Source organism: Lissotriton helveticus, chromosome 10, assembly GCF_964261635.1.
Source record: "Lissotriton helveticus chromosome 10, aLisHel1.1, whole genome shotgun sequence".
Taxonomy (NCBI): domain Eukaryota; kingdom Metazoa; phylum Chordata; class Amphibia; order Caudata; family Salamandridae; genus Lissotriton; species Lissotriton helveticus.
In genome coordinates, this window is record NC_136071.1 from 782,548,145 (window position 1) to 782,566,292 (window position 18,148).

General features: G+C 46.1%; 1 protein-coding gene across 8 annotated transcripts in view; it reads left to right on the forward strand.

Annotated features, from left to right (window-relative positions):
* The window catches only part of ARHGAP12 (Rho GTPase activating protein 12), a 399,139-nt gene that overhangs the window by 372,552 nt on the left and 8,439 nt on the right, over window positions 1–18,148 (forward strand). For all 8 annotated transcript variants that reach the window (XM_078663344.1, XM_078663346.1, XM_078663345.1 and 5 more), the window contains one exon: window positions 8,332–8,434. In XM_078663344.1, the coding sequence (XP_078519470.1) occupies window positions 8,332–8,434 (103 nt within the window). The remainder of the gene's footprint in view (window positions 1–8,331; window positions 8,435–18,148) is intronic.

Consider the following 18,148-nt stretch of genomic DNA (forward strand, 5'->3'; position numbering starts at 1 on the left):
GGGGGCGAAATTGTGTCTTCCTTGCTATTTTCAGATGATACCATCCTGATATCCCAAACGTCAAGAGGGTTGCAAACACTACTTAATACTTTCCACTCATACTGTAACACAAAGGGCCTCGAGATAAACACCAGCAAAACCAAGTATATGGCAATAAATCCACACAGTTCCTTTAAGGGAAATTTGGTTTTAGATAATCAAAAGCTGGAACATGTTAAAACTTTTATATATTTGGGTGTATCCTTTGACTCCAAAATGCTGTGGAAATCACAAATAGAAAAAAGTAAGCTAGTGCTAACACAGAATAGTCGCCCCATACTAAAAAGGCATAGGGACAGCTGAAACAAAGCTGTGCTACCGGCACTCGAAGTTTATCGGGCTAAAGCACAATCGGCAGCATTATATGGGGCCGAGCTGTGGGGACCCCTCTGCAAAAAATCTTTCGAGGTCAAGGAGAATGAATTTTATAGAGCACTCCTAAAATTACCAGTACATACCCCAATAATACCAATGCTTCTTGACTTAAATATGAAGCGGACAGATCACCATGCCATATTAAGACCGCTAATGTTATGGGTTAGGCTATGGACCATACCTGAGCTGATACATTATAGAATAGCTCTAGTGGAGTTAAAAGATCTGGATGCTTTTAGCCGCATCACATGGTATGCCCATATCAGAGCATGGTTGGAGAGGGTTGGACTAGCCCATTTTTGGACAAATCCAACTGCACTAACCTCATGCTCAAAAAGGATTCTAAAAAGCTCCTTTTGGGCTTATATGAATGAAAGGAGAACTAGTGATCTATCTAATGGCTCCTTGACAAAAGAATGTTACCTGTTCAAAATAGAGCCTTGTTTCTAACCCTTTTTGAATGAAGTAAATCCTCCCTTAGCAAAAACACTATACCTAAAGCTTAGATATGGATCACTGATGTTAAAAAGTCGAGTACAAACGGCAATGATAATTGTGGTATGTGTAGTGAAGGTATGAAGGAGGACAATGCACACATACTATTTTTCTGTCCTGCATATTTGGCAGCCAGGAAAAAATGGATCAAACCTCTTTGTTTGAATATTGGTGTTAGGATGTATAGAGTTGCAGAAAGAATCTTAACAACTGACACACGACAAGTTATAGTTTTTTGTATAAAATGTAAAAAGATGCAAAATCAATTGGAAATTACTGCTGATTTTATGGAAATTGATTTTATCTGTTTTTATCCACTTATTTTTAATATAACATGTACTCCCTCTAATAGATACTTATCCATACAGCTACCTACAATGGATTATGTAAAATGAAATGTTTTATTTTTATCTGCACCTTTTATGATATTTTATCGAAATAAAGGACATATAAATAAATAAATAAATAAATAAATATACAAGAACCATTCTTACAATTGCACCGTAACAAAGTGGTTCTAAGGACTAATCCTAAATTCCTTCCTAAAGTAATTACTCCTTTTCATCTAAACCAATCTGTAAAGTTACCAGTGTTTTTCAAAACCCAGACTCTGTAGCAGAGAGAGCTCTACACACACAAGATGTCAAAAGAGCTCTTCTCTATTGCATCGATAGGACCAAATCGTTTTGCAAAACAAAGCAACTATTTGGAGTTTTCTCTCCACCACATAAAGGCAACCCCATTTCTAAATCAGGAATTGCAAGGTGGATTGTTAAATGTATGCAAATATGCTATCACAAGGCAAAACACACATTAACAGTTCCTCCTAGAGCGCACTCCACACGCAAACTAGGAGCCTCCATGGCTTTCTTAGGTAACATTCCCCCAGAAGACATCTGCAAGGCAGCAACATGGTCTACAACACACACCTTCACTAAACACTATTGTGTTGATGTGCTAGCCAAGCAGCAAGCTGCAGTAGGCCAAGCCTCAAAACTCTTTCAAACTACTGCAACGGATACAGGTGACCACCGCTAGGGGAGACACTGCTGCACAATCAATGCAAAGTGTAGAATCTGCAGCTCATATGCCTCAAACGTAAAATGCTACTTACCAGTATGCATCTGTTCTTGGCATGTAGAGCGGCAGATATTTACACGCCCTCCTGCCTCCCCGGGACCTGTATCTGTTCCAGTTTTATCTTAATTAGATATACCCGTATGGACATTCTTTCTTTCTACTAACTCCATCATTTCCCATCATGGCGAAAAACAATCTAAGGATGGAGCCAATGCCCATGCGCACTATCGTCCTAGGGAGGAGTCACCTATCTCGTGACTACAAAGACTTCTTTCAAGACGACAACAACATGCAATCATCCGAGCCAAACACCAGGTGGCGATCTAATGCAAAGTATAGAAATCTGCAGCTCTACATGCCAAGAACAGATGCATACTGGTAAGTAGCATTTTCCTTTTTCCTCCTCTAGTGCAGTTTTACGCTCCACCAACACGATTTGCATCCTCGGACACTTTCTCCATGCATTGAGGGACTCCTTTGTACAACTTTTACCTCTGTTCCCAAGGGCTAACAAAGGCGAGTTTAACCAGTTGATGTTAGATGTTCGCCAAGCAGTCAAACTGCTCATCAGGTGTGGAATATACTCCACTGATTCTATTGGTCTGCTGTGGCATTGCGCTGGCACACCTGGCTTCGGGTGCCTGGATTTTCAGAAGCTGTCCAGTCAGCCTTGCTTGGCATGCCAATTGTTGGGGTTCATCTTTTTGGAGCCCAAGCAGATGGGGCCTTATGTAGGTTTCGGGCTAGTCCTGGAGAGCCAGATCCTTAGTTTGCTCCTCCTCCCTTTTCCCCTGCATCAGTCGCCAGATCACGGTCTCCACCCTGGTCTTCTGGAGCTGCTGACTAGCTGCCTGTCTTGAGACCCTGCATAGGGCCTTACTCTACTGGCCAGTGGCGTTCTTGGGATTTGCCTGTTGTGTGTGTCCCTTATTCCGTGATTTACTTTACCAGTATGTGATATTGGTCATTTGGGCTTATTGCCCTTTCTTCTGTTCCTTGACTTTGGCTCAGGACGTGTCATTATGTCCTGTTATTACGTTGGAAACCTTATTTCTTGGTTGCAGTCTTTTTGGTAGCCTCTTATTTTCCCTTAGGGGTTCTATCACATATCAATGGTACACATTTTTGCTCTCCACACCTTTGGAGTTGTTTCTTTCTACTCTTCGATTGTTACAATGACAATGTGGTTTCTTGAGGAGATTTTTCAGTATTACATCAGGCTAAACGTCGCCCTCCAATTGATCGATCTTTCCCTGTTGGCTGTTTCCACCTTGTGGATTTGGTCGCACACACCAGTATTGCCGTATGCCACCTCTCCTGGCTAGAGGTAGGATTGGCGATTTTCGTGAAAACTTGCTGTACCTAAGCTTTGGGATTCAATGGTGCCGCTTTGTGCCTCTGGTGGTACAGGTACCCCCAACCCAGGGGTTCAAATTCCTCTGATGTTGGGAAATATACGGCATACCCCAAGTATTTGACCGTCCTCACTGCTGCGGACGCTCAGCAGGGTCGGTCTGGTTGGCATTCGATTGTGTAACGGCATATGTTTTCCTGTTTGCCTTCTACTCCACCTCACTGTCAGATCTGATGGCTGAGTCCCAGCCTGATCCAAGCGAGGTTCCACGGGAGCGAAGCTGCTGTTCCCAAAACTTCTTGACAACAACTCCCGGAGGAATATATAGTAACTCACTCACAGGCAATGGTTCCCCAAAAGTGAGGGGAATAAATCATAGTGACCACCACTCGTCCCCAGATGTAGAAACAGGAAACGTTGTAGTGTGCAACAAGATATACAGAGTGCTGGAAACAAAAATACAAACTGGTCTTACTGGCTATCCTCAAATAACTAATAACTTATCTTAGAACATTAATGCATGTCAATTTCAGTTAAACACAGTTCACTTACCAGCTGGAACGTCCCGGTCACTCTTGGAAAATCACAGGCAGTAGTTGAAATCACTTATCTGCCTAATGAGAGAAGTCTGTGTTGACTAGTGGGAAAATGGGCACTTAAGGGACGAAGAAATGACACTCAGATCCACACACATACAGGGCTAATGTGTGACTCCAGGGTTTTTTGAGAGTGGAAGCCCAAAGGAGGCATAAGGTGTCGGAAGCAGTCTATAGCACCTTTACATCGCAGCGTGCTGGCCGGCTCCACAATAAGAGTTGAGCGGAGCAGCAACGCATACGGACTTAGGCCGTAACAACAATGCACTGCTGGAAGGAATCCCACAGCGTAGCGTGCTGGCAGGCTCAGTATCAGCAAACGAGCGGAGCAGCAACGCGTACGTGAGTAAGGTATCAGGGAAAACTAGGAAATTCTCAAAACGCCTCATGCAGCCCGGCTCAATGGTAGGAGTGGGGCAGAGCAGCAACGCGCACGTCTTTAGGCTGAGGCTGAAGGTAAATGGCGCCGTGGCTTGCTGACCAGCTCCGAAGGAGAAGGAGCGGAGCAGCAACGCATATGCCAGTCTCACCCGGAGGGGAACCAAAGGTAGCAGCGGGATACCTGGGGAAAATTCAGACGATGTCCCCAAAGAGAATCTCGACAGGGAGTCGAGGACCCACAGCAGGATGCAATACAGCGAGGAACTCGATCGGAACAAGGGGGTGTGGTCACTTGTCAGGAACAGTAAACCCAGCAACGGCTTACGGTGGAGAAGGCCTCTTATATGAGTTAGGGGCCTTCGCAAAAGTATAAGATCAGTGGACTAACTGAATCTTGACCATGCATCAATGCTCTAACTTTCTATGTACCCCGGCTGCGCTACGTGAAGCTTGAGTCATAAAACTCACAGCGATTGCGTGATCTGTTATCCTTCCCTCATGGTCGTTGTGTGACCTGTTATCCTTGCCTCCCAGCCGTTGTGTGATCTGTTCTCCTTGCCTCACGGCTGTTGAGCGGTCCTTGTATGAACCTGTGTTCTATATGTATATCATGTTCCTTCCAATGGGGATTGCTTTCCTTATCTGTCTTGTGTGAGTCTTTCCCCTGAATATCCCGTTGGGAGTCTCTGGAATACTCAGTCATACCTTCTTGTTGACTTCCTAGGTTTAGGTATTGGTACGCGTTTTTGAATAAGTGCACTCTTTCATGTTTTCCCCTTGGGGAGTACATGCCTGTTGAGATTCTTCTAGCAAGAAATGTTGTCTTGTGTTCTAGCCCCGCTTTGTTCTTGGAGGGGCATTCTCCCCTCCCCCCTTTTTTCACCTTCTGTTGCTGGTTCTCGCGGCATTCTCAGCGTGCCTTGAGTGCTTGCCATGTATTATCGGGCTGCTGTAACCATTACGTGTATAGGTATATTGCTAGGACGGTGTTCAGTTTTTCATATGTACATTTATGCTCTTTGGATAGGTTTTGTTACACTGGCTTTTCGGCGGCCTGGTATCCATCCTTTTCAGTCTCCTGATATAACAAAAAGAAATAAATAATTACTAAAAAAAAATTCAAAAGGGAGAAAATGACACCGGATTGGTTCTCCATGATAGAACTCCTTCCTCGTTTTGTATATACCTCGTTTTCTAGGGCCCTGTCCCTGCTAGGGTAAAGGGGGTTTGCGTCTGGTGGCCCTTCTTCTGTAGCCCTTATCAGGGCAGGAGTCGTATGTTTTCTTTCATAACCAGTTTTAGTGTACTTGGGTTCACATAAGGCATTCCGACTGTTATCAGGTTATTTTGTGTAGGATTTCGCCTCTTTTTCCTCAGACTCTGTTTACCTTCCCGGGTACATCTGTTCTTCGTTTTGGACCTTGGTCTTGCTTTCCCTTCTGGCGGTGGAGGAATTAGTTCATTTTGTTGTGCTTGGATGGGTCCATTCACACCTTTCTTAATATCTTAGTTTTTCTTTCCACTTAGTGGTTTGCTTTGGCTCATCTAGTGGGCACTTTTTCATCTAAGATTTATGCCATCATCTGCCTAGTCGACCCGGTGGCTCAGTCCTCTATTGTATACATTGCAGAGTCCTCTGCCCCTTCTAGTGGTCATGCATCCAGGTTCCAATGGGGCCAATTAGCCTTTTGTTTAATTGGATCCATGCTTATCTTCCTTGGAGTTGGGTTACAATGGGCGTCTGTACTTCAGTACCACTATGCCGGAGGGTGCATGTTACTGGCTTGGGTTTTTTGTTGTGATTGTTGCCACCTTTAAAACGAAAGGTCTCTCTCTCCATTATCTTCTCCCACTGAGGTGTGGCCGATCTTTTATCTCAGTCAGTAGGTCCTCCTGGACCTATTGTTCAAGAACTACCGCCCCATCTCGCTCCTCCCGTTTCCTGCCAAAGTCATCGAGAAGACCGTCAACAAACAGCTTGCCGCCTTCCTCGAGACGAACGGATCCCTCGACCACTCACAGTCCGGCTTCGAGCCAACCACAGCACCGAGACCGCCCTCATCGCAGCCACTGACAACATCCGAACCCTGCTTGACAACGGGGAAACAGCGGCCCTCGTCCTCCTGGACCTCTCCGCAGCGTTCGATACTGTCTGCCACCGCACCCTAGTACAACGCCTCAGCAATATCGGAATCCAAGAGAAGGCACTGGAGTGGATCATCTCGTTCCTCGCCGAAAGAACCCAGAGAGTCCGCCTCCCCCGTTCAGATCCGAGGCCACCGAAGTCATCTGCGGCGTACCACAAGGATCATCACTCAGCCCCACCCTCTTCAACGGCTACATGAGCCCCCTCGCAGCCATCGCACGCCAACACAACCTCAACATCATCTCCTACGCCGACGACACTCAGCTGATCCTCTCCCTCACAAACAACCCCACCACCGCCAGAACCAACCTACACGAAGGGTTGAAAAACGTAGCCGAGTGGATGAGGAACAGCTGCCTGAAACTGACCTCAGACAAGACGGAAGTCCTCATCCTTGGATCATCACCCTCTGCCTGGGACGACTCCTGGTGGCCCCCTGCCCTGGGCAGCGCCACCCAAACCAATGGACCACGCACGCAACCTGGGCTTCATCCTGGACTCCTCCCTCTCGATGACCAGACTGGTCAACGCCGTCTCATCATCGTGTTTCAACATCCTACGCATGCTCCGAAAGATCTTCCGATGGATCCCCACCGAAACCAGGAAGACGGTCACCCGGGCACTCGTCACCAGCCGACTGGACTACGGAAACACCCTCTACACCGTTACCACAGCCAAACTGCAGAAAAGACTCCAACGCATCCAGAACGCCTCCGCACGACGCATCCTGGACATCCCCCGACACAGCCACATCTCCCGACACCTGAGAGACCTGCACTGGCTCCCCGTCAGCAAGAGAATCACGTCCCGTCTTCTCGCCCATGCACACAAGGCCCTCCACGACTCAGGCCCCAGTTACCTCAACAAACGCCTGACCTTCTACACTCCCACCCGCCAGCTACGATCGACCAGTCACGCCCTCGCCGTCGTTCCACGCATTCGAAGAGCCACCATGGGAGGAAGATCCTTCTCCTACCTGGCAGCCAAGACTTGGAACTCCCTCCCCATCCACCTCCGTCTCACCCAGGACCACCTCTCCTTCAGGAAGCAACTCAAGACCTGGCTGTTCGAGCAGTAGCGGACCCCTCTCCCCCAAGCGCCTTGATACCCCTCCGGGTGAGTAGCGCACTATACAAATTTCCTGATTGATTGATTGATTGATTTTGAGATTGGTTTAGCTTTTTCCCCCTTTTTCGTTTGTTGTTGAACCCCAGACCTGACCATAGCCAGTTTCGATGTGTCAATGCGTTCCGCGCGGAAAGTTTAACAGAAGAAGCTGACGTCCGTGTGCTGAAGGGGACTTGTATGGCTCCACTGACGTCTTATCCGGAGCTGACGTCGAACGGAGCCATGCAGTGCCACCCCCGGGCATGCAGAGGTACTGCTGAGAATTTTTTTCCTGATCCAGTCTGACGCCTGGGGAGAATTCACAAGTTAAGGATTTTACAGCTAGACTATGTCTGTACCAGATACAACTTGTTCATCTCGACTAAAGAGGACATTGTTCTATGTGAAAGGTCCATTATATCATGACAGTTTCTTTATTGATTAACAGTGCTGTCCTCTGACTGAGTCATTCTTACAGCCTTGCATATATCCGGCTTTCCGTTGCTCAATAGGTGTGTGTTTCAGACGTAATATAACCCGTATTTGTTCCTTGGCAGGCCTTTTCAATCCTCTGATCATATAATATATGCACTCCTTTTGGAGTAATTTACTGCAACTGCATAGGCATAAGCAAAATATAGATTTGAATTTTTAGTTGAAAGACTTTTTACATCTGATTCAAATGTTAGAAACCTGATAGCATGGAGTATAAACAGTATGTACTAATCCGAGTATTCTGTTTGCCATCTCCTTTTTAGAACAAGATGCTAAGCACCGTGTCAATGCTGTGAAAGATTTAATCAAACAGTTGCCAAAGCCCAACCAGGATACCATGCAGGTGCTTTTCAGACATCTCAAAAAGTAAGTAGTTTGCGTTTGCTGTACAAGAATCATGTATTATCAGTGTCTCATGGTGTTTTTGATGCTGTTTGAAAATTAACATTCTTTACGTGTATGATTTATTGATTAAACAATTTGCCTTGTCTCATACATATTGGTAAGAGATTGTTATCAAAGGAATGAACGTGTTCGAAGGCTCAGTTCCTCTATACGGAACTGAGATAATTACAAAATCCATTAAAAAATTTGTTTTAGGTAGGGGGTATTTTATTCCTTGTAAAATATGGTCGTTGCATCACCCTCGCTCTAATGGAACCCCCATCAAATCCTTTTTGCTTACTCTTTCTAAGCAGAGATCATAATTGCAGATAATTTATAATAAATATGGTATCTGAGGTGTGAAAATAATTACATACATAAGCAGCTTGTATTTTATTGCAAACGCATGCATCAAAGTTGCTACTTGCGGGTTACACAGACAAAGATTCCTGCTCCCCTGCGGTGAACACTAGCAGTTCAGAGAAGAAACACTTTACAGTGGGCACTTAATGACTGGATTTTCGGGATGGACAGTTTAGATAAAAGCGGTGTGAACACCTTCAATTGTTTAAGGGGCAGTTACGTATTCCCCCTCAGAGTCCTTTTTTTCACAGTGCTATTGATGATGGTAGAGGCTTTGTGATGTCACGACTCACCTGCGATTAAATATTGCAGTAGCGCAGTGGAGTAAATTTCTTAATTAGAGGCGCCTTATGGTGTTCCAAATAGACTGTTACAAGAAAAACATATGTTTTAATACAAGAACTGCCAACTGCAGAGTGATAAAACTTTTATACGATGTTATTTAAACAGCTCTAATAGAAGAGTACAGAAAGATGCACGCTGCAGACATCTTGTAATGATTTCTTACTTTCCATATGTGTACTTGTGTGATAAAAACACATTGTTACTCTCATAGTATTGGTCTGCTAAGCTCTCATATTCCATTTTGTAGAAGAATATCTTTTGCTCTTTGGGGCTGCCACAGTTGCTCTAATCCCTACTGCACACACCAGGGGCGTAACACAGGCCCACGCAGCCCCCACGGTGCGGGGGGGGCCCTCTAGCTCCAAGGGCCCCCCCGGCACTGCACTGTGGCCAGAGAGCTCCTGATTGAGCCCGGAGGGGCCCCCCCTAAGTACCGTGCAGGGAGGCCCCCTCGCTTTTCGTTACGCCAGTGACACATACCTTGCTTCCGTTGGTGTTCCATGCCAACAGTATCATTGGCTTGAGTTACTCACTTTCAGACCCTCCCATATAATGTTTAGTCTGTTTTGGATTAAAGTGTTTTCTTGATTAATGTTGCATTTGCCTTGATTTCAGAGAGCAGTCTAACTTCAGATTTTGGGCGTGGGTTACATCTTCATAATGCAATGTCCAATGTAGATATATTCAGTTATCAGGAAAGGAAATTGGACACTTGTTACAATTCTAAACCATTGGTTAGAAAACACCCTCAAAAATGTTATTTGGAAATGTGGTATATATTCTTCATCCGCCCCACATTGATATTGTGGCATTTATCATTGGATGTTGCAGTCGTGCTCAATGCCAGCCTCATCCAGAGGCACCTCTGGTATAGAATGCAGTGTCCAGAGATTGAGGGATGCCCCCAAAGAAAAAGTGCAAAAAATTGTTTTAAAAAAGAGAACGTCACCGTGATACTTTATTAGAGGGTGAGATTCTATTGAAGACTGGACCAGGGGCAGAGTCCGCACAAGCGACAGCACTTCATACCACGCGGCTCTGCGCTTTAATAAGTGGCAACCCCCTGACGAGGCAATACGCTCTCTGTGTAAAGATCACTGAGAACACGTTTGATAATTAAGTGCCAAAAAGTGGACACTTAAAAGTACTACACAAGTTGTGTGAGTATATATACCCTTTTGTATGTTAGTCCTGACGAAAGCTCCATAGACCCGGCTGGGCCAAGGGGAGCTGAAACATGTCGACAAGCTTATTCCAGTAATACTATCGGATCTAGTAACTCGATCCTTTTCAAGTATACCAGTATTTTACTTCAATAGAATCTCACCCTCTATTAAAGTATCACGGTGACGTTCTCTTTTTTAAAACAATTTTTTGCACTTTTTCTTTGGGGGCTTCCCTCAATCTCTGGACACTGTATTCTATACCAGAGGTGCCTCTGGATGAGGCTGGCATTGAGCACGACTGCAACATCCAATGATAAATGCCACAATATCAATGTGGGGGCGGATGAAGAATATATACCGCATTTCCAAATAACATTGATTTTTTGAGGGTGTTTTCTAACCAATGGTTTCGAATTGTAACAAGTGTCCAATTTCCTTTCCTGATAACTGAATTCTTACCCAGGGGAAATAAGTGGACACTTTATTCCTCCTCCCTCCCAGTTGATCACTAACAATGTAGATATATAGCACAGTTTTATTTATTGTAATTGTGTGCCATACTTTCGGGTTTCTGTTCATTTCCCCAAAAGATTGCATCCTTGCATGGTCTAAGTTCTCAAGGTGTCCACTTTTGAAATGTACTACAAGCTAAGTCAATTAATTGCGATCACACCTCACTCTTAGGTTTAGAGCAGGAAACAATTCTCTCCTTATTTTGAGAGGAAGAACATCAGTGACTCCTAGCGTGTGTTACTCAAATTGCGATATGTATAGGAGGAACTAATTGTGAGGTCTTTCTGATTCCACTTTCCCTATGGCTTTTAGAGAAAGTCTGTATGATGAAAAGCATGGTAAGAGATCAGCACTCATTCTTCTCTTTTGTTAATTAGCATGCCTTCTGTTGCTATTCTTAAGTGGTCCAGGAATACTTGAGGTCTTTTTCTTGAAGTTTCTGTAAAACTGCCTATTTTCAGGCCCTCGTGACTCGTGTCTAGGAAGCTGGCTCAGTATATTCTTTACCAAAGTAAGGAATAGTGTGCACAGAGTCCAGTAGATCCCCAGAGGCTTTACAGTAGCTAAAGTAGATAATACTAATGCTCTCTTGTGTGGTAGTGTGGACAAGCAGTTAGGCTTATCAGAGGGCAGAGCTAAGCTTTTGTTGTATACACAGACCAGAAATGATTACGCACACTCACTGACTACATCCGAGACCAATGGTTTGTAAAAATATTACTTTTAGTATATTTATTTTATAGAACCAAAGATACTTTGTTGTAGTAAAATGTTTTGCAAAATCACTGTTTTTCTATGTAAAAAGTGCAAACTTAGTGTATGTTTCAATCAATACAATGTTATCCTATGGGAGGAAACACAATCAGCAATATGCAGGTAAGTAAACGATAAGTAATGATACTGAGCTTTTGGATGAGGAAATCTGTACCAGGCAAGGTTCAGGAAAGTGACCTCACTGCACCTCTAGCAGCACTGGGGTGGCCGGGTCTGGTGGTCAAATTCGGGATTTGGTGCCAATGTTATCCAATGGAGAAAGGGGGCAATCAAAGTAGTACCACTTACAGGTAAGTAGTGCGGTAACCCAGTCTCGGGGTGAGGGAGGGAGTTTAAGGTAAGCACGGGGGCCACAAGGCAGCACCAAACTTGCACCCTAAGCGGCTGGGTGCAGAGTGCAAACCGCTTTGGGCACTCAATGCAAACAAATGGAGAATCTCGAAGTTGGAAAAATACTGCAGGCTCAGGCCAGGAGGCAGGACAGAAGAAATCTACAGCTGCACAGGTAAGTTGCTATGTGCTGGGGCGTCAGGACACCGTTGGTTGATCTCCCTAAGGCCAGGGGGCTCCGGGTGCAAGGTGGCATTGGAAATCAGCTTACCGGCGCAGGTCACAGGTGGGGGAAGAAGGAGTTATTGTGCAGAGGCTGCAGGCATCGATGTGCATTCTGGCAGGGGTCAACCCACAGTGGACTCTGGCTCTAAATTGCTGGGGAAGCTTTGTTGGGCCGATGGGCCACCGGAACTCAGGCCTTGGGTGTCCGGTGTTTAGGGAGTCTGTTTCACGGTTCTGCAGGCAGAGCACTTAGTCTTAAAAGTTGGTTTTCTTCTGGACAGGTCCACTGTCCACAGGAGATTAGGAATCTTTTTAGAAGGCAGGTAGTCCTCCCAGGGCTCTGGAATTTGTTGGACTGTGGTTCGAGTCGCCCTTTTTTAGCAGGGTCTTTGATGGCTGCAGACAGGCCAGTAGAGCTGGAGCCAAGGCAGTTGATGTCCTCAGTCTTCTCTCCTGCACGGCTTTTCTTTGTCCTCTTCTACTTAAGTCGTCGGTAATCTGAGGATTAAGGTTCAAGGGTGCCCCTAAATACTCAATTTTGGGGAGTTACAGGGGTTAGAAGATAGTAGTCAATGGGCTATTTGCGTTTAGGGTGCCTACATCCTTTGTATGTCCACTCCCTCTGGGGAGGGGGCATACCCCTAACCCTATTGGCTAGAATCCTCTAAAATAATATGAAGGATTTTAAAAGGAGGGGGTCACTTCAGCTCGGGGAACCTTAGGGGTGGCCCCGGCTGGGAAGACACAGCCCTCCTGCTCACTAAGTTTCCTGCCGATCTTGCAGCCAGAAGTGAGGCTTAGTCAGGGGGCCTGGCATCTCCAGTACCTGGAGAGGCCCTGATCAGCATGGCAAATAACGGGAAGCCTTTGAGGCTCACCGCCTTTCAATGCTGTTCCTGCTTGGGGGGTAGGTGTGAAGTACCTTCATCGCGAGCAGGCTTTGTTTCTGACGAATGAGAGCAAAAGGCTCCCACCTCAGGGGGTGAGAAAAATGTCTAGAGGTGGCAGGCTGGTACAGATCAGTCAGGCACACACTAGTGGGTTGGTAGGTTTGCTGGGGGCGCTTCGGAGGTGCCCTCTGAGTGCATTTATTAATGAATCCAACACTGACATCAGTGTGAGATCATTAATCTGAGATGCCTAGTACCAAACATCTTGGGATGCGGTGAAGCCATCATGGATCTGTGAGCTCGTAGTGACAATCGCCCAGCCCACGGACTCTGTATGGCTTCACTGTGCACTTATCATGTCTAAGAATTGACTTACACTATAGGAACATATCTGCTCATTCAGTTATGCCCTCACATGAGGTATAGTGCACCCTGCATTAGGGCTGTAAGGCCTGCTGGCAGACATCCCTGTGTGCCAGGTCGACTCTTCACTTTTATATGCACCAAAACACGCAGGCTGCAGGGGCAGTATGCTTGTGTTTGGTGAGGGGTCTCTTAGGGTTGCGCAATACATGCTGCAGTCGTTAGCGACCCAGTTCCATCACAAGTCCCTTGGTACTACTGGTACCTTTTACAAGGGACTTATATGTGAGCCAGAGGAGTGCCAATCGTGGAAACAAAGGTACAGCTTTTGAAAAAAACACAGGCACTAGGAATCTGGCTAGCAGGAACCCAGTGCACATTCAGTCAAATATACATCGGAGTCAGGCAAAAAGTGGGGTTAACCATGGCACAAGGGGTACTTACCTATATTGAAACTCTTTCAGGTTTTTATTGAGCCACCCTATGCTCTAATGGTATTTTTCAGTCCAAGTTTTCAAGGCTTGGTCGACATGTCAGCTCAATTTCTAGTGCCCATCTTCAAGCCATATCTAAATTCTTCTCAAGCCTATTTTTAATATCAAAAAGTTGACCCTGACTTGTAGTATGAAAAGCATAACTGGCTCCCAAAACGAGGTCAAGCTACATCTCCCATATTGGAGGAAGTATTTTTCCTTATATGTGCGCCCTCATTATGAAAGTACTTTGTATATTAAAATATGCACCAGGTTTCTCTTTCCAACTTCAAGAGGGTTTTTATCTTTTTCTTTTAGAGGTGCAGGTACTGCTTCTTTTTTGGGCGATACCGTTTAGCTCAGAGTCCAGTACAGTAGAGAATTTTACTGACCATAGTTCTTGGTTGTAAAGGACTAGTGATAGTCTCTAAATCGAGCCCTATTAACCACTTGCATGCTAATGACAAGGTGAACTCGTCATGAGGCACACTGGATCTGTGCTCATGACAAGGTCAACTCGTCATGTATAATGGGAAACATAAATCTCCAGCACAGGAGGGGAAAACCCCTTAGCAGCCAAGTGGTTAATGAAAAACTTAGATCTTAGCATTATATACAAACCCTTAACATGGTTCCAAAGAAAGAAGCTTTATTATATTGGGCTGTGTGCTTGATTATTGTGTATATTTCATTACCCTGGTGGCTACTAGGCTATTGGTACATTCAAACCATTGAAACTTCCGAAGGCTCATTCACAAATTGATAAATTGATATTTGAGGCATATGAGCTGCAGATCGTACACTTTTGCAATAGATCGCCACCTGGTGTTGGGCTCGGATGATTGCAGGTTGTTGTCTTCTTGGAAGAAGTCTTTGTAGTCACGAGATAGGTGACTCTTCCCTTGGACAATACTGCGCATGGTCATCGACTCCATCCTCAGATTGTTTTTTTCTGCCACTGGGTTCGGGTGAAAGTTTTCCGCTCCGGCTAGAAAATACTTTTTCAGCAACTTCGAAGCGTAAAGACTTTATAAAACATTTTCAACATCGAATAGACTTTTCGACATCACCAGCTACATTCCGGTGCGTCGACGCGGGCCGTTGGGCCTTTCGGCGCCGTACGGCCTACTCCTCATGGACAGAACTCCATTCAAGAGATGCCCGGTATGTCAAGCAAAATTCCCTCATAGCGACCATCACGAGGTCTGCAACCTCTGTCTATCGCCGGATCACGACGAGTCGACCTGCGCAGCTTGTGCATCCTTCCGATCGAAGAAGACCATTCGGGTTCGGAGGGCACGTCGACACGAGATGAGGAGAACGGCCCCAGCACTGGAGGCCATCTTTGAGGAGGAGATCGTCGAAGAAGACCTCTCCAAGGGCGAGGACATCTCCGAAGACGAGGCTCCACTCGCCGCCGAGGAAGACTCGCCTGATCTCCAGATCATATCAGAGGCAGAGGACTCAGATGACTCGATCCCATCTCGTCAACCCGTAAGTACTCTTACCCCTGCACAACAGACACTACCCAAGCCAAAGGCAACGGTCAGCACTCTGCAACGCCTCCTACAGCAAAAAACACAGAACAACCCCTATCGGCACCGAAAAAGTCGACGCCGAAGAAGGTTGCGGAGGAAGAAGAACTGTTTAGACCAGATCCTAAACAAAAGAGAGTCTATAGCAACCCAAAAACTGGACATGTGGAAGCTATTCCTTGCAAGAGACCAGCAGACACACCACTTCTACCTGTGGTTCCTGCCAAAAAGAAAGATTGTGCAACTTCTCCAATGCACCCTTCCTCTCCTTCACCTTCTTCCTCTCCTATCCCTCCTTACATTTCCCCTGCAGTTTCTCCTGTTCAATCTCCTGCATCATCACACCACACTGATGAGGAGTATGATCTAGGTGGAGGGAATGACATAACAGAGCCAAATGCATACCCTGTAGATGAGGATATCAATGCAGATACATATCCTAGAGAGGATGATTTATATGACTTCCCACCAAACAATGTGCCTGACATTCCTGATCCTCAATCCTACCCAACAAAACCTTCCCCTCGAGAAGATGGTATTGGGTTTAATCATCTCTTAAATAGAGCTGCCCTTTACCAGGGGGTTTCAATGCACTCTGATGCTATTGATGAGGATTTTTTACTTGATACATTGGAGCAGTCGCAAAGGTCTACGCAAATACTACCCATGATCAAAGGAGTCAGTAAACATGCTCCAGAAGTATTTAAAGACCCGGTACGTTGTAGAGTGTTAAATCCAAGAATAGAAAAGAAATATAGACCAGCACCATTTGATCCAGTCTATATTAAGGGACATCTGCCACTAGACTCTTTAGTAGTGTCCAATGCACGGAAAAGGGCTAATTCCCAGACTTCTGGTGACACGCCCCCACCTGCGCAGGCTACAAATATATGGCGCATAGTAAATACACAAGCCCTGCCCTCACGCTATGACAGGGCTCACTACGACCAATTAGAAAAACTGCTAGAGCACCTCCCAGATCAATACAAAGATCAGGCAACAGAGCTCATTCAAGAAGGCAAATTAATATCTAATGCCTCAATTAAATGTGCACTAGATGTAGCTGACACAGCATCCAGAGCAGTCAATACTAGTGTTATACTCAGACGACATGCGTGGTTACGCATTTCAGGGTTTAAGACGGAGGTTCAGACTACCATCTTGAACCAGCCCTTCAATCAAAACCAATTGTTCGGGCCGGAAGTAGACACTACACTGGAAAAGATGAAAAAAGACACGGACACAGCTAAGTCTATGGGTGCATTACAATCCGCACAGACTAGAAGTTCTATTTGCCGCTCCTTTTATATAGGAGGCTCTAAGCAAACCAGCACAGATACGACCATCTTTCAAAACACACACACAGACCTCCTCCAACAAAGGCTACTTTAGAGGAGGATACAGAGGCAATAATAATAAGGGAAGAGGTAGAGGTAACAATAACAACCGCTCCTCTTCCACTCCCAAACAGTGACTTCCCCCTGCCTCCCCTACAGCATTCCACTTCTGTGGGGGGCAGATTATCACAGTTCCTACCTGTCTGGAATTCCATCACAACAGACAGGTGGGTGAGACAAATTATCCAACATGGCTACTGCCTAGAACTGTGACCCTCCTGACTCGCTCAGAAGCGGTCGCTCCCTGGCTCTTGGTATCGTAGCGCTAATACGCTAATTCCGATCACTGCTGCTGATAGGTGATTTGCGCATCGCTCGCATTGCTGGCATTATTATTTGTGATTTTTTTGTGATTGTTTGTGATATCGTAGCGCTGTATTGTTTTTGCATTGCTCTCATTGCCTGCATTGTCATTTGGAGCTGCCTGGTATCGTGGAGCTACATTGTATTACACTGCTCGCATTGCTTTTTAAGTCATTTGTGCCCGATTGGGCCTCTGCCCATATCTTGGAGACACCACAGACTGTGCCCCAGTCTCGCCCTGTTTCGCTTTTGTTTTTGCTGCCATTTTGTTGTTGTTGTGCCTCATAGCCCGTCTCTCCACCCCGCTCCCGCCTCCCAGCTGCTCCTTCCTCGCTCCGCCCCCTCCACTATCCACTTATGACTAATGCATTTGCGCGCAGCGTTCACGCGCAGCGGACGCGCTCTATGCGCGCCAACGGTAAGCCCGTCTACGCCCGTCCACGCCTGGACCGCACCCAGCGCCAAACCCCTTGGCTCCCGCAAAATCCACTCAACCCACATAACGTATGACGCCGCAACCCTCGCTGCACTCAACCCCGGACGTCTCCCAGACTGCTATCTAGCCACCCCAGGATATACCCATGGACCCTTCACCTGCCACTCCTGCAAGTTCGACTGCATCAGGAACCACACCAAACCCACAAACTCCAAACAGATCTACGTAACTAACCACCTGAAGTGTATCCTGCTCAACACCCGCTCGGGTCACAAACACGCAACTGAACTATGGAACCTACTAGACACCACATCGCCGGACGTCGCCTTTCTTACAGAAACCTGGATGAACGCCTCATCAGCGCCCGACATCGCCATAGCCATCCCAGACGGCTACAAGATCATACGAAAGGACCACATCAACCCAACAGGAGGAGGCATCGCCATCGTCCATAAGAACACCATCCGCATCGCGACCAGTTCCGACGATAACCTCGCAGCCGCCGAACACCTTCACTTCCAGATACACACCGACCCCAAGACCACACTCAGAGGCACCCTCATCTACAGGCCACCAGGACCCC